Source organism: Anolis carolinensis, chromosome 4 (assembly GCF_035594765.1).
Source record: "Anolis carolinensis isolate JA03-04 chromosome 4, rAnoCar3.1.pri, whole genome shotgun sequence".
Classification (NCBI taxonomy): domain Eukaryota; kingdom Metazoa; phylum Chordata; class Lepidosauria; order Squamata; family Dactyloidae; genus Anolis; species Anolis carolinensis.
Window position 1 is genome coordinate 240,662,256 of NC_085844.1, and position 16,905 is coordinate 240,679,160.

A 16,905-nucleotide genomic window follows, 5' to 3' on the forward strand; every position below is an offset into this window, starting at 1 on the left:
ATTATATACTGTACAGTAGTTATCATCACAAACCGGCATAACCAGACAAACTGAATCCTATCAAGAATTTCTTGTTACTACCAATATTTCCATGTACAACAATCTATGGTACCAATCCTGCATGCTCTAGTGTTCTGTTTAGTGGGCATGCTTCCAAACAAAAGCTTTGCTAGGTCTTACTTTCAGAGGAGGCCTTATATTTAGCTATTCAGCAGAACCTCTACTAGGTCTTATTTTCTGGGGATGTCTTATTTTCAGGGAAACAGGGTATGTAGCATAAAGTAAGAATTATTTACAGTATATCAGTTTGTTAAAGGGAATTAGAAGCAGGCTGACAGATGGCTGCTGTTCCTGCCTTTGGTGATGGGATATGCAACAGGTGAATGGTTTTCTCCATATCTTTACATTAACCAAATTCTGGAGAGAGGAAGAGTCACCAAATGACTAAAATGAATTGTTGTCCTCTAGCCGAAATTGATGGACCTTTGTATAAAAGACTAGGCTAGAATGAGAACACTTGCATTGTTTTTCTTTTTTGAGCTAATGAGATTTGTCTAGCACTGCTCTTGTGTCTACTTTGAAGCCAAATGCTATGACAGACATGAATGTTTAATGAGAGGATAAATTCCATTGTGCTCGTCAGTAAGCAGTTGTATACATTTGTCATTAACAGGTCAAAAAGCTCCTTTCAAATGAAAAAAATGATCAGAATCAGAAACTTTAGACTAAAGGAGAAACTTTACAACTTTTTAATTATATTATTTCAAGGATGTGCCATGGCCTATTGGTTTAGTTTTTTACAGTCTGTAATTGTGAAGAATATTTCATGGATTTGTTTTTTCATTTGAACCTCACCTGTTTGAGAACTTTGTTGGATTTCTGATAGTGAAGCAGTAACATTATTACAAAAATCAAATTATTTTAGCATTTTGGGGACATCATCAAATACAGTAGTGGTTGCCGTCTTGCTTGAAGCAGTATTTACCATTGATGCCCATTTTGTCTGGTTGTGATACATACATTTCAGCCATTGATTTGCTGAGAAACCTTTAGAAACAAACCTGTCTCAGCCTCTTATCTCCATCTTTTATATAAAATGTTTAATTTGATATAAATTTATAATAAAATTTCTAATTGTTTTCTTTCAAAAAGAGATAATATGGTTCATGTGGTTTTAAAACAATATATGAAGCATAAAATGGTGTCTAAAATTTTTACCCATGTATGCAGTGCAATGCCTCTGGTGGCAGTGTAGTCTTTCAGCCAAAAATTCCATAGTGCTTGAGGTGTTTCGGGGTTTAAATATCTAGAGGCACCAGATCCTATCTGATCTTGGAACCTAAGCAGGGTCAGCCCTGGCTGGTCGTTGGATGGGAGAGTACTAATGATTCCTATAGTAGGCTATATTTCAGAGGAAAAAAATGGCAAAACCACCTCTGAGAATCCCTTGCCTAAGAAAACCGTATAATATTCATGGGGTTGCCATAAGTCAGCAGGTGACATGAAGTTAGATATATACACAGAGACATGCCACCTTGTGAAAGTTACCTGCAGAACAGTTAGAACAGGAGAGGATTTATATAGCGAGAAATTTTCCATAATATATGTGGGAAAATTTGCAAATTAATAGGCAACTAATTTGAGTTTTTTCCACACACATTTCAACAACAATCTCCAAGCAAGTCTTATATTGTCTGCTGTTCTTATTCTACCACCCACACCTGTAAACATGTGCTTGCTCTCTGAGATTAAGTGAATAATAAAGCAAATACTTGCTATTAGGCTGGTATTTGTTTTCAAAGGCGTGGATGGACATTTACAACAAGGGTCATGTCAAACTTGTACAACCAGCGTCGGAGTCTGAAAAACAGATCTTCACATTTGTGCTTTCAGAACAAAAACAAATTGTGGCATATTCAGAAATTATATGTTGTATCTATTAAGGTTTAGTAGAAAAACAAGCTCACAATGTTTTAAATGAAGATAACTGTAATCTAAAGGCAAGCAAGCAGATCAATTCTTCTTTTGCATTTTAAAAGAAGCCAGACAAGAGGATACTGCCAAAGCTGCTAGTACGCAAGTCTCCTTGGCTGTGATTGTGTTTTTTGTTCTTTTTGTTATTTTGCCCTCCCCTCCCCATGTCATGCTTCTGTTAACTACTATATATATGTGTATGTGTTGTTAACATAAATATATTATCTACCTACCTATCTATCATCTGTTTTATCTGAGAGTGTACACATAAACTACCAGATTAAAAAAGCCAATTGGATTTTGGACTGCATCAAGAGGAATATAGTGTCTAGATCAAGGAAAGTAATAGTGCCCTTCTATTCTGTTTTGGTCAGACCTCATCTGGAAAGGAGATTCCATCTGAACATCAGGAAGAACTTCCTCACTGTGAGGGCTGTTCGGCAGTGGAACTCTCTGCCCCGGACTGTGGTGGAGGCTCCTTCCTTTGAGGCTTTTAAGCAGAGGCTGGATGGCCATCTGTCGGGGGTGCTTAGAATGTGATTTCCTTCTTCTTGGCAGGGGGTTGGACTGGATGGCCATGAGGTCTCTTCCAACTCTACTAATCTATGATTCTATGGAATAACACTGTGTCCAATTCTGGGCACCTCAATTCAAGACAGATGTTGACAAGCTGGAATGTGTCCAGAAGAGGATGACTAAAATGATCAAATGTCCTGTGTCCTAATGATGAGCAGTTTAAAGAGTTGGGTGTGTTTAGCCTGCAGAAGAGAAGACTGAGAGGACACATGATCACCATGTTTAAATATTTGAAAGGATGTCATAAGGAAGAGGGAGCAGGCTTGTTTTCTGCAGCCCTAGAGACTTGGAGAAATGGGTTCAAATTACAGTAAAGGAGATTCCAGTGAGCATTAGGAAGAACTTCCTGACCGTTAAAAGAGCTGTTCAACAAGCTCCTTCTTTGGAGGCTTTTAAACAGAGGCCAGATGGCTATTTGTCGGGGGTGCTTTGATTGTGCTTTTCCTGCATGGCAGGGGTTGGATTGGATAGTCCACGTGGTCTATTCTAACTCTGGGGCCAGGTCAAACCCCCCATTGCAGCAGTTCCACTGGCTACCAGTTTGTTTCCGGGTACAATTCAAAATACTGGCAATGACCTTTAAAGCTCTATATGGCTCAGTTCCAGGCTATTGGACTGACCACATCTCCTTGTATAAGCCTGCCCTGGCCCTGAGATCTTCAGGAGAGGCCCTTTTTTGGACCCCTCTCCATCTCAGGCTTGGTTGGTGGGAACAATAGAGAGGGCCTTCTCTCTCGGAGGCTGCCTCTTTACTCTGAAACTCCCTTTTTCCCAGGGAAGCTAGAATGGCCCCCTCCCTGCTGTCCTTCCGGTAGCAGACTAATACCTTTTTATTCAAGCAGGTTTTTAAAGAAGAAGGTTTAAGATCAAGTCAGGTGGTGCTGTGGTTTTAGCTCTGAGTATTTTTTAATCAGTTTTTTTGGATTTTAACTGTGAATTTTTAAATACCATTGATATTTAATTCTGTTTTAATGTTTGTATATTTGTAGATTTTAAATTGTATTGAAATGCATTCTTTCAGTCTCTCTTGTGGAGAGAAAGAGGGTATTATAAATAAACATAATAAATATTAACATAATAATAATCATCATCATCAGTCGGCATTTGGAAACAATAAACATTGACAAAATTACGATCTGTCAACTGCAAAAGGCCACCTTACTGGGATCTGCATGCATCATCTGAAAATATATCACACAGTCCTAAACACTTGGGAAGTGTTCGACTTGTGATTTTGTAATACGAAATCCAGCATATACTTCTCGTTTGCTGTGTAATACTATGTCTTTGTGTCAATAATAATAATAGAGTCTCGCTTATCCAACATAAACGGGCCAACGAAACATTGGATAAGCAAAAATGTTGGATAATAAGGAGGGATTAAGGAAAAGCCTATTAAACATCAAATTACATTATGGTTTTACAAATTAAGCACCAAAACATCATAGTTTACAACAAATAAACAGAAAAAGCAGTTCTGTAGTAATTACTGAATTAATTTATGAATTTAGCACCAAAACATCACAATTCATTGAAAACATTGACTGTAAAAACATTGACTACTAAAAATTGATTACAAATAAAGATAGAATTGAATAAGATGAATTTACACTAACAACATTGTTGGAAGTTAAATATATAAAAAGTTTAGTCCTTGCTGCTAGAGAAATATCTATGGATTTGGGCGGGAGGCAGACTGCGTTGGATAATCCAGAACATTGGAGAAGTAAAGGTTGGATAATTGAGACTCTACTGTATATGATTCTATACCTATTTAAGTGGTAACCTCATTTATAAGTCAAGAGTGTGTGTGTGTGTGTGGGGGGGGGGGATTATGGATTTTGAAATCATCTGTAGATAAGTTGAAGGTGGTTCTGTGGAGAAGGGAAAGTGGCAGCACTGCCTTGAGAGGCAGTTGTCTCTGAAGGCCATCCTTTTCCCACTCAGCCATTCAAAAATACTTGAAGCCACATTGTGGTATTTTGGGCTCTCCCAGACTGGATTAAGCTCTTGACTTCTACCATGCAGAAAAGAGTTTAGGTACCGTACTCACATTGACCACTGTGGAAAAGTTGACTTGGTTTATTTGAATGGATTCTTTTGACTAAAATTTCAATACTTTTACATAAGTATATACATACTTTTCTTGAACCTCTTGCTTAACGTATGTTTGTCTTGGATTTTTTTAAAATACTGATACAGTCAAGTCAGCATATATTATGGTGACTAATTTCTTAGTAGGTATGTTACACTTTTCACTTGCCACTATGTACTTTTGTTGGGATAAGAACCAATGTGCATTCAGCTCTAGCACTTTTGAATTGTCAAGATTTGGCTTCCAATCCCACCCCTCCACCACATGGAGGGCTCCCCCCCCCCCTTTTATGATGGGTAGAAACATTGACATGTGTTGGACCCTTTCACAACTTGAGAGTTGGATATATAAAGTGCTTTGTGGTGAATGCAAAAAATGGCATGTATTAGAAAGAGAAATTACAATGTAAATCAAACCCATAGAATGGAAAAAGCAAGATGGTACTAGAGTCTACCCTACATTGAGATCTATCGTGGCACTGGGGATGTACATCTTGGGAAATAAAAACAAAAACACTCATTTACTTGCCATTTTGTTAGCTATATTTCTGCATCCTAGCGGTCAGTGACCTCTTTGGATTATTTTGCGAATTATATCTGTTGCTGTGTTGAGGAACTAAACTAATTACTCTTTTCAGGTTATATGAACAGCTGTTGTTTGAGAGAGAGTCTCAAATGCTCTTGTAATGAGTGTTTGCTTAAAAGGTACAGCTTTCAGGGGTCAGATTGGAAGGGTGGCACTGACAGCGTGCATTTGTTTGCAGCGCTGAAAATCTTGCCTAGTCATTATTTGTTCACGAATACAAGCGTTACTGAATGTGAACTGCTCCATCTTAATAGAATAGCTATTCTATCCACCATACCACAAAATAACACATCCATCCCTAGACAACCCCACCACCACCACACAGCTCCCAATGCCACATCAATGTGAAACCACAGAGTTCAACATAGCCACAGCTCTAAGATCACAACTATCCTTCAGTCTGTTTGTCTTTGTCACCCTGTACTGTCTTCCAGATGACAATAATTAAAAAAAGAAAAGAATATGCTGGATAAGATGGTTCTCCAAAAATGCTCTGAGCTTTCTTAAGACAGCAGTAATTATAAAATTAGTTTGTTATATGAAATTTAAGAATTCAGATACTTAATATATATCAGAACTGTGAAATTTGAGTTCCTTAATTATCCAAGTTTGATTGTGGTGGTGATGATGACGATAACAATAATAACAATAACAATAACAATCTGTCTTTCTCTTCTCTAACCAGATCTTCTGGAAGGATTTTGCTTTTAATGAAAAACCTCAAACATATAACAAAGAACTATGCATTAGAAAAAAAGTAACCACTTGGTGCAGAAAAAAATTACAACTTAAAAGGATGAATAGTGAAGAGGAATTTTATGATGCCGTGACAGGTGAGTAAGTGCATCTACTAAATCTGTATGTATGGCACACCAGAATGATGTATTTCTGTCTTTTGTAGGTAAATAATTATGGCTTTCAGGTTTGCAGATGTTTGAGGGGAACAGCGTGGAAAAATTATCTTCATTTGGAATTGGTAAAAAAGAAGCTGCAGTTAACATCTCAATTTTTTAGTTCGTTGTGGCCTTATTTTGAACTCCCAATTGGTTTTTTTTCTTTCAAAACTACAGGAAGCATTACTAATTAGATATATAAAACATATAGCAATGGTAAACATGTTCTTTTGACTCCATATATCTTTACTGTGACTTGCAGCATTTGTTTACACTGATGATGAATAATGGTTAATGTTGTATTCTTCTATTATTCCTTGTAATAAAAAACAGTATTCTTGTGCCTACAAAAAGGAGCTCCAAAAAAGTTGTTGGAAAATTAGAGGAACATATTAGCAGATTTGGGGAGAATCTTTATGTCATGAAAATATATAATTAAAAAGTACAGAGACAGCCTCCCTCTCAGAAACCCAACAAAGCCTGATCATCCTGAGTGGGCAGAAGAGTCATCGGCAGTTGTGAGAAAACAAAATTACAAAAATTAAGGAGTCAGAGAATTTGCTTGGTTCTCTCACAGCTTGTACAATCCTGCAATAGGGCATGATTATAAGAATCTGTGGGAGTTCGAAGATTTACTATAATATTTTGTTGCAAACGCCTTTTATAAAGATGTACCAAACATTATAAGAAAATGTACTTAACCTTGACTTTTTAATAAAATGGAAAACTGGATTGTAATGGCAGCCTTAAAGCTAAGGGGAGTGGTGACTCATATAGTCAAGAAGATAAAGTAACTGTTCTGGTATGAGATAAGAGAATGCAAAGTATCGTGCATAGAGACAAATGGAAAGAGGTAGCTAGAAAAACAGGTAACCTGATATTCTGAAGCTGAAAATACAGAGAAGGCATGGGCCAGAGCAACTAGAAATGTCCTGTTTTAAGGAGTGTTAAAGTAGGGGACAAGCTTGTATTGCCTATCTGTTTACTTAGAAAAAGTGGAAATAAACTAGTCTTGGAAATATATTGGTTGTTGTTATGAGAACCTGATAGTCTCTTCTAGTTTCAGTTAATGTTAGCTTATCCTATACATTTTTAGACAATAGTCTTTAGATGGCACAGGCAAAAATGACAGTGCTCAAGGTCTGTATTGTCAACTACTTCCAGTGTTTGTTTTCTCCAAACTCTAGTTTTTATTACTCTCAGAGAATATTTCTGAAACTGATGTTTAATGCATAAATAAAATCTGTTATAATAATGTACATTAATGCCATGATTAATCTGTATTAAAGTGTATTTAATTATACTTCAGGAAATGTATACTTCAGGAAATGTATACTTCAGGCAAAACATAACATAACATACCAATCTAATGACTTTTAAAAAATAAAGTCAAATTTGATGAAGAACTCTTGAATCTTAGTAGCCAATCTGTATTACTTCTTTTTATCAAGTAGGTTATTATAAAGAACATTTTTTACTTTATAATTCTAAACATTGTATAAACCCTCAAAATTTAGCATAGTTGCTGCATATAGATTCTGTCTTTAAACCATGATGGTGAATGCTCAGAATGGGATGCTAGTTCCGTTTTCTTGATAATTTTTGAGGTTTATGTACATTTCTCTTTTTGAAAGAATCTCAACTGAAATGGTGCCATCTTGATGTCATTCATTAAAAGACCACTTGTATCCAATCTAAATTCATAGTCTTTGGGACATAGTTACAAATGTCACCTATACATCCTGTGTGATAGCAGGCACTTTGTTAGATTTTTGGCTGCTCTGAATGTTCTTAAAGTGTTTAAGATGGTAGTTCTTATGCAGAGAGTAGAGTCTCTGACACTGACTCAGTGATATGTCATATTGACTTGCTATAGGAAATGGCCCACCCATTTGTGTATGCCTTGAAAGGTCCACATGATGTCGTCATGCATTTCTTTATTGTGGTGGACCAGTAGTTCTTCTTCTTTGATCCTTCAAATATTTGGAACTTTAGCTCTCGTAATCTCTTACCATTGACCATTCTGGCAGGTATTTCTGGAAACTGAAGTCCAGAACATCTGGAAAACCAAAAGTTGAGAACCATTGTGCTAGGCAAGGAACTTTAATACCTTTTTAGGCGATTTTTGTTTGTTTGTTGTATTGATAACATTTGTATAACTCCATGTTTTTGAATGTATTTGCTTTTAATGTTATGACATGCATTGTTTGCTACAGTTTCCTGTAATATGATTTTTCTGAGCCCACCTTAGACATTTTGGTTATAGGGTGTCTTATAAACAGTATGTGTACAGAAATAATGTGCTTTTTCCCCCTAAGATTAAGTACCTGGGTGGACATTCCATTGAAAAAGAATGTCCTGAAGAAAGAAAGAAAGAAAGAAAGAAAGAAAGAAAGAAAGAAAGAAAGAAAGAAAGAAAGAAAGAAAGGAAGGCTATGCAACTGTCTTCCTTATTCCACATCATATATTAGGGTCAGGTCTTCGATTCAAAAAGAGGCCTGTGAAAGACTATTTAGGAATACTTGTATCCTTAGCTGAACTGTGAATCTTACGATGCCTTGTTGCCTGCTAGAACATCATGCTAGGGAGAAAAGGCCTAGCTGTTTCTCTAACAACTCTCTTTATTCTTTCCTGGGTTTCACATTTGAGGGTGAAATTGTATGCTGAAATTTCACACTAACATTTTTTGATACTTGCATCTTTGAGGTGGATATTTTCATTGTGGTTCTAATAGTGTGTCTGGTTGAATGCAGCATGGCACATTCCGTTGTTGTTTTGGATTGTGCTGACTTTCAGTGTAGGAACAGAGCTTACCATAAGTCAAAGATTTCCTGGTATATGTTTTTGATTATGTGTGACTTGAGTATTTCTGAGAAGGAACATTGGGTTTACTATGATATAGTCCTAGGAAAGAGCTTAATGTAGAAATAAAGAATTACCTCAAACTCGGTTACTTTGCTTGGATTTCAAGTGTAGTGTGGCACTTGACAAATTCTACAGCAGATGCCCTGCTAATTACAGCCTGATCCTTTGTACTATTCCATGCTTGTCTCATATAACCTTATTTGACTCCGAACAACAGTCAGAGGCACTGTGCTGCAATAGTTACGGCTGTACCTCTCAGGCTTGTTCCAGATGGTGGCTCTTGGGGATAGCTGCTCCTCCAAAAAGGAGCTGCTATGTGGTATCCCACAAGGTGCCATTCTATCCCCAATGCTTCCAAATATTTACAGAAAACTGCTGGGAGAGATAATCCATAGGCATGGGGCAGGGCTTGACAGCAGTACGTGTGAAAAAGATCTTGGAGTCCTCGTGGACAATAAGTTAAATATGAGCCTACAATGTGATGCAGCTGCTAAAAAAGCCAACGGGATTCTGGCCTGCATAAATAGGGGTATAGCGTCTAGATCCAGGGAAGTCATGCAACCCCTCTATTCTGCCTTGGTCAGACCACACCTGGAATACTGTGTCCAATTCTGGGTACTTAAAGTCACTCCAGTGGCTGCCAATTAGTTCTGGGCAAAGTACAAGGTGTTGGTTTTGATCTTTAAAGCCCTACATGGTTTGGGTTCAGGTTACCTAAAGGAGCGCCTTCTCCTGTACAATCCACCCTGAAAACTGAGGTCCTCTGGGGGGCAGTTAATCCAACTAGGCAAAACCTGACTGGCAACCACCACCCAGAGGACCTTTTCATTGGCTGCTCCACGACTGGAACAATGTGCAGGTAGAGCTCTGACAGAGGGATCAGCTGTCGGAATTTGAGATACAAGTGAAGACCTATCTCTTCCTGCAGGTCTACCCAGACAATATTAATGGTGAATTCTAAACTCCACTGTATGCCTGGTTTTTGTTTTGTGTATTTTGATATGTATTTTATGGAGGTATGTTTTAATATGTATATTTTACAAAGTGTTTTAAAATGATTATGTGTTTTTTATGCTGTAACCCACCTTGAGGAAAGGCGGGCAAGAAATAAAATTATTATTGACACAACAACATTGTATGATACAGCAAACAAGATAGATATGCTGGATTTTGTATCACAAAATCACAAGTCGAACACTTCCCAAGTGTCTAGGACTGTGTGATGTATTTTTCGATGATGCGTGCAGATCCCAGTAGGGTGGCCTTTTGCAATTGGCAGATCGTAATTTTGTCAATGTCTATTGTTTCCAAATGCCAGCTGAGATCTTTTGGCACGGCATCCAATGTGCTGATCACCACCGGGACCACCTGTACTGGTTTCTGCCAGAGTCCTTGAAGTTCAGTCTTGAGGTCCTGATAGCGGCTGAGTTTTTCCTGTTGTTTTTCGTCAATGTGACTGTCACCTGGGATGGCAACATCAATGATCCAAACCTTTTTCTTTTCCACAACTGTGATGTCTGGTGTGTTGTGTTCCAGAACTTTGTCAGTCTGGATTTGGAAGTCCCACAGTATCTTTGCGTGCTCATTTTCCAATACTTTTGCAGGTTTCTGATCCCACCAGTTCTTTACTGCTGGGAGGTGGTACTTGAGGCATAAGTTCCAATGAATCATTTGGGCCACATAGTTGTGCCTCTGTTTGTAGTCTGTCTGTGCGATTTTATTACAGCAGCTGAGGAGATGATCAATGGTTTCGTTGGTTTCCTTGCACAGTCTGCATTTTGGGTCATCAGCTGATTTTTTGATCTTGGCCTTAATTGCATTATTATTATTATTATTATTATTATTATTATTATTATTATTATTATTATTATTATTATTGCTACTACAATTTATGTTTGGTTAGATCTGTACAGACAGTGGGACTTTAATTTGTATGGCTATGACTGCCAGTGCTTTTTTCAAAAACCAGAACAAAGATAAATTTCACGTATCTAGTATTTCAGAGTGCTTTGTCTGACTGAAATCATTCCTAACCAAGCATTGTAAAACAGGTCAATGTTATTATTTTGTTACAAATGGGCAGTAGGGATCTTTCCTACCTGTTTCCTACCTGACACACCTGAGATAGATTTGTGGATCAGTATTCTAGACAACAGCTGTAACAGCTCTTGTTAAAATTAACATATTCCGATTGTTAAAAATAAAATCAAAATTGGCAATTAAAGTCACATGTGAGGTTGGGTAAGAGGGATTAGCTATTGTTTTTTTTTAATAGCATGACCTAACAGAACAACATTGTAACCTAAAATTAAAAGTGATAACTCACTGTTAAAACAAGAAATAGGCAGACCCTCCAAGGATGATTTAGGAAAACAGAAATAGGTGTGGAAATTGAAGGCAGTGTTCTATCACATAGATGTAATTATGTAAAACTAGAATGCACTGTTTAATTAACTTGAAAGATAATCTTGCATTTTTATAAATGGTAGTGGGTTGAACTGCAAAAAGTTTGGTTTTGTTTCATTTGCATCCTGCAATTTTATCTTTAACCCACTATTGGTTAATTTGATTCTCTGTATAAAAGAGTATCTTGTGTTCTCTCTGCGTGCCTCCATTCTTTGTTTTCATTGTCTCTTTTGTAATCCCATGAACATGTTCTTCCAATGGTATATTATTCTTCATCCAAACATAAGAGTCTTGCTAAATCAGATGAGATTAATGTTTTGTGCAGAGGAAGAAAAGGTTTCTGGAACAGAAATGGAATGAGCTTTGTGGTGGAAATTAGATAAACTCAGCCAGCTTAATCTATACAAGATCGCAGCGTCCCTGTACAACGCTTCCTTGGAAATTACTGCAAGCAATTGGCAGTCTGTTTGTTTATTTGGCATAGTTACTCAACTTTCTTGGGGAAGTGCATCTCTAGTAACCAATTGGATGATGTTAATGCAGACAGGGTGTATCCCAGAGTGCTTTCATATGGAGAGTTTCAAGGTGGAGGTTGGTTTCTCTCAATTGCCGTGTTGATCAAAAAATGCAAATCCCTTTTTTTAGAGTGACTGCCAAGGAGCCTAGTGGAATCTGTGACTCATAAAAGATTCCAGGTCAAGAGTCTCCCTCTTGTGTGCTAGTTGGATGAGACAACCCTGGTGACCTCTGCATTTTGGTTGCATTTTTCTTACTAGAACTCACAGACATGAAAATAATTTACAGTTTTTGCATTTATGAAGTCCACAGTGCCAAAGAGCTCTGAAAAATTCAAGTCTTATTTTTGTTTCTTTCTGTGTTGTAGTGAACATAATTATGTCAGTACCTCTCCTTTTGTACATTACTTTATTAAGGATGTTTTTGATAACAGTCAAGTACACCACTTTAGCTAAGGTCATGTTTTGTTTGAAGAAGTCTGATATGAAATGACCAGTTACTGTTCATTTCTCCCTAAAAGGATGATCCGTATTACCAATCCATTTAACACTTGAATATCACCGCCAGCTTTAAAGTTTATTGTTTTCTGACAGTTTACTTACTACTTACAGTCAGAAAATCCGAATGACTGCATGCTAGTGGATAACAAGCTAAATGAGCCAGCAAGGCAATCTTATTCTTTTGAAGGGCATTGCCATTCAGCATTGCATCCATCTGATCTTGAGCACACAAACCCCCGCACTCACATTGCTTTTACACACAGCTGATTTCTGCCAGGAGTTCCACAGGCTCACAGGAACCCTGATTTTCCTTTCCAAATAGACTTCAGTCACACAGATAAATTGTATCCTCCCTTTCAGTAGCTAAAAATCATAGGCAGCCTCTCTCCATTGAGGCTCCATTGTCCTTTGTTACATATTAACTCAGAGTAATAAATTGTATCTGCTGCTGCTTTCACATCCCTGCCTGCCAAAGGAGCTCTTGCAGGCTGCTTCCAATAACCAAAAATTAACAATTAACCTCTTTGCGAGCCATGGATCACAGCGGGCTTGGCCAAGGTGGTCTAGAACCATCTCAGGGACAAGGAAATGCAGTACTTTCAACTGCGGATACAGAAACCCATCGGGTCCCCGTATCCGCAACTGAACGGATTCACTCTGGACCAATTCCATTTCACTCCGGAGCACCTTCTAAACTAAATTGCTATCTTACTTTTTGCCGCAGTGGCCCCGATTTGCCTCCTGACCAATGAATTGGCTCCTTTTCATGAATGAGTTTGCGTTTTTATGAATGAGCATGGGCAACGTGATCCAAAATGACCTTTCGCGCCTTCTTATGAACTTTTTAGGTATCAGGGACACCTTTCCCCTTTCCCTGCATGAACCCCATCTACCCCTTGCGCCTTCTCCCACTTCTAGGGGAACCCCAAATAACCCTTTTGCCTGCTGGACTGCTGGAGAAAACCTCTGGGATTCCTCCCTTTTTCCCCCATGGGAAACGCAAAGGAGACCAAAGACCTTTGCATGCCCCATGGGACTATCTGCGTCTGTCTCTCAACACTTGGGGATGCTGGATCTCATGTTTCTCCCCCATGGTGAATTCCACATATGTCTCCTTATCAATTTTTTTATTTTTTATTTTTATTATTATTTTTATGATATCCTGCTCCTTATAAAAGAAGCAGTGTGACCCTGATGTGAACTTTTGACCAGCACACCATCCTGACCTGAGCACCATCAGGGTGCCTCAGGCCATGTACTATAAGTATACATTGCCATGATCACCCTCTGGAAAATAAAACAATAGACTTCTTCTCAAATCTCGGAGGGCAAGGCATAGGACTGGCATTCATGTGTCAGACTCTCATTCAAGACACTTGTAATTTCAATCAATGAATCAGTAGCCAGGTCCGGCTTGCAGAGCCCTGAGGCTCTCGCCAGATCGCTTGACAAAGGACCCGACATAGGGTCACTCATTAATCCTGTCATCAACATATGTTTGCCTTTGTTTTTCATGTTGCTGTGCCTCCATCTCCCCCATTGCCCAGCGAGGGAGAGATGTCACAGGCGGGGCTCATGATCCCATTGGATGAGGCGTGCGAGCCCCCAGACTGCTTCTCCTGCCTCCTGGTGTCAGGGACTCCCCTGACCAATGAGCAAGGAGCTGGCCGGATGGGCAGGAGTGGGAAATTCAAACTGTAAAAGTATAAAATGTATATTTTTCTATGTAATGGCATGCTGGTTCTTCTTGCAACTTATTGCTGCCATCATCCTGTTCCAGCTGGACCAGAATAAACTCGTGACCTCTGCTTCAAATTTGGTGAGCCTTTTATTGGAAATAGGGAAATCTTTGTTTTGCTTCTCGCAAGCTCGCCAGGTGCTGCACAACCCTCTTTTTGGGTCTGGCACGGGTCTCCTTTTTCAGGGAGACCCTCAAATCTTTGATCTCATTACTTAGATGTGATATATTTTCAGAGAGTAAAAAAATTGACTGAAAGCCACGTTTTGTTGTTGTTTCAGCATTGGCCTACCACTCTGGAGAACAAGATTTAAATTCTCCTTTGGCCTTGAAAGCCTATTGAGTGATCTTGGACAATTCATTCACAATCTCTCAGCTTCAGAGAAAGGTGGTGGCAACCCCCTTCTGAACAAGCATACCCCATAACTTATAACATTAAGGATTGTTGTAAGTTGTAAATGATTTGAAGACATACAGTAGCAACAACAATAGCTTTGGTTGATATAATATTGGTCCTGAGTTTGTTTTTTTACTGCTGCAATCCAAAAGATCTGTTGACAAATTATCAGCAGAAATTAGTAGAAAGGCATACAATAAGGTGGTCTTATATCTGCAATTTAGAACAACACAAGAAACTATTCACTTTGTGAATTCAGCTAGCACAAGTAGATAGGGTTTTAAAGGAAAAATCTTGACTGTATAAGTAGCACTCACAAGAAAATTGATTTAGACTACAAAGTAAGAATAATATGTCAGTAATGACAAGATAGCTGGGACAAAATAGCTTTGGGAGTTCATGAAATTTCCATTCTGGGTGGTTTTATAGAGGGGTTGGACAGTTTAACAATATGTTTACATTGTAAAAATAGAAAGGCACATAATATTTCATAACGAAACAATTGAGGTCAATTTAAATTATGTCTAGGTACATTTCAGTATTACACAAGAAATGAGTCAAAATACCTGCTTTAGGCAATTCTAGACAAAGATGGGTTTTTTGGGCTTTCTATAAACATTTTGAATCTGTTTGTTTGCACTCTGCCCTACAGTGATAGGGAGGGAATGCTCTGTCAAATCTTTAGCATGCTCATGTAGCTTGTTTTCCATTATAATTATTGGACTATATCTCTGTGTACCCTCTAAAAATTTCTGTTGAAAAATGTTAGCTTCTAGTGGCATAAGGCTACGTAGCTTGTGATAGGATCCATCTTTCACTTTAGGGATAGTTTTGTATGGCTTCCTCCTCAACTTCCCTTCTCTAAACATTCCAGAGTAATTTGATTTTCTGTGGGTGCAACTTCTTTCCCACTGACTATTACCTTGGCAGGTTAAGCTTAAATGACAACTTGTAAAGGGGCGGTTTCGTATACGGTGACTCAGGCTGCATTTAGCTTCCTGGTTTTTAAAGGGGTGAAGATTAGTAAATGAGGACTGGTTTTAGCAGGATGTGGAAGAAGAAAAGGAAGGCACCTAAAAGCAAATTTCCTAGTAAGTTATTTTTTCTCTTTTTGTTTTACTTATAGTGAAATATATACTTTCTTAAAAGGCATTACATTCTTAGGTTAACATCTTGGGGGTAAGGCTGCAACTCAGTGATTATTTGAGTGACAACAAATCTCATTAAACTCAGCGACACTTCATAGAATAAATGCATAGAATTGTACTGTGAATCTTCGAAAGAGAGCCAGTTTGATGGAGTGGTTTGAGAACTGGTCTATGATTTTGACAATTAGGATTTGAATCCCTATTTGGCCATGAAATACTGGGTAACCATGGGCAACTCACCTGCTATCACTCAGCTACAGAGGCAAAGCTTGCCAAGAAAACCTGGTGATAAGTTTGTCTCAAGGTGAAGTGTGAAGTAGTTAAAAATTATATCTTCCTCAGTCATAGGTCATTATCTTTTCAAGAAACAAAAGTATACTCCTTTACAACAAAACTGATTCCTGCCTTTACATTTTTATACTAAAATAAGATCTCAGAGGAAAGTGTATCCTTCTTGCATACTTTTATTCATGCTTTGCCAAGTAACACCTCCTGCTCTATCTTGAGCAGGTCCAGCCTGTCCTGTGAGAATTGAAGACTTGTCAGCATTTTCTAATTCATGAGCCATAGATGTATATTTTTAAACCAACAAAACTGGTATAAGCCTTAAGAAGGGTGAGGAGAAAATGTGGTCCCAAGTCATGAACCCCATCATTTGTTTAGTTTTCCTAAAGCTTGTGTGTGTCCATGTAAATGCACATGCACATGCAAGAGATAGGGAATAACTGAACTGCTATTTGTTTCTACCACACGTATTCCAGCTATGATATAGGCTTCAGTTTAGGAATAGAAAATTCGTATGAAATTGAATATTTCCTTGGACATTTTGTGGCATGCAAGTCTGGCCTTTGAAATTTATCATAATATGTTGCTTTGGTGGAAAAAAAATGAGTAGTTCGGTCTTGGTAACTAGGCATCTGTGATTTTTTTTAAAGATTGTTATAATGTTTACTTGCATTCCATCTTTCTTCCAAAAAAACTAAAAACATACAAAAGTAAAAATTAAACTGTTTGCAATATTAACGTGATTACATTTACACTAAATGAAATTAAAAAGATAAAAAATCAGGTTCATATGAAATAATGTTGAGATATATTTTATGATCACCTGGGCTAGGATTTGCTATGAAATATTAGTCACCTTGTAAAGTAGGGTTTGCATGTGTTTCCATGAATCCCTATTTCGTGGGCAGTGCACCACATAAGGTCAAT

The 16,905-nt window shown here is 38.0% G+C and overlaps 1 protein-coding gene across 2 annotated transcripts in view; it reads left to right on the plus strand.

Annotated features, from left to right (window-relative positions):
* Positions 1 to 16,905, plus strand: part of osbpl2 (oxysterol binding protein like 2) — a 74,241-nt gene that overhangs the window by 21,804 nt on the left and 35,532 nt on the right. The window contains exon 2 of one of the 2 annotated variants that reach the window (XM_003220697.4): positions 5,916 to 6,063. In XM_003220697.4, the coding sequence (XP_003220745.1) occupies positions 6,027 to 6,063 (37 nt within the window). In that variant the 5' untranslated portion in view covers positions 5,916 to 6,026. Of the gene's footprint in view, positions 1 to 5,915; positions 6,064 to 15,553; positions 15,637 to 16,905 lie in introns of those variants that run through there. The other variant, XM_016993462.2, reaches the window with a different exon arrangement.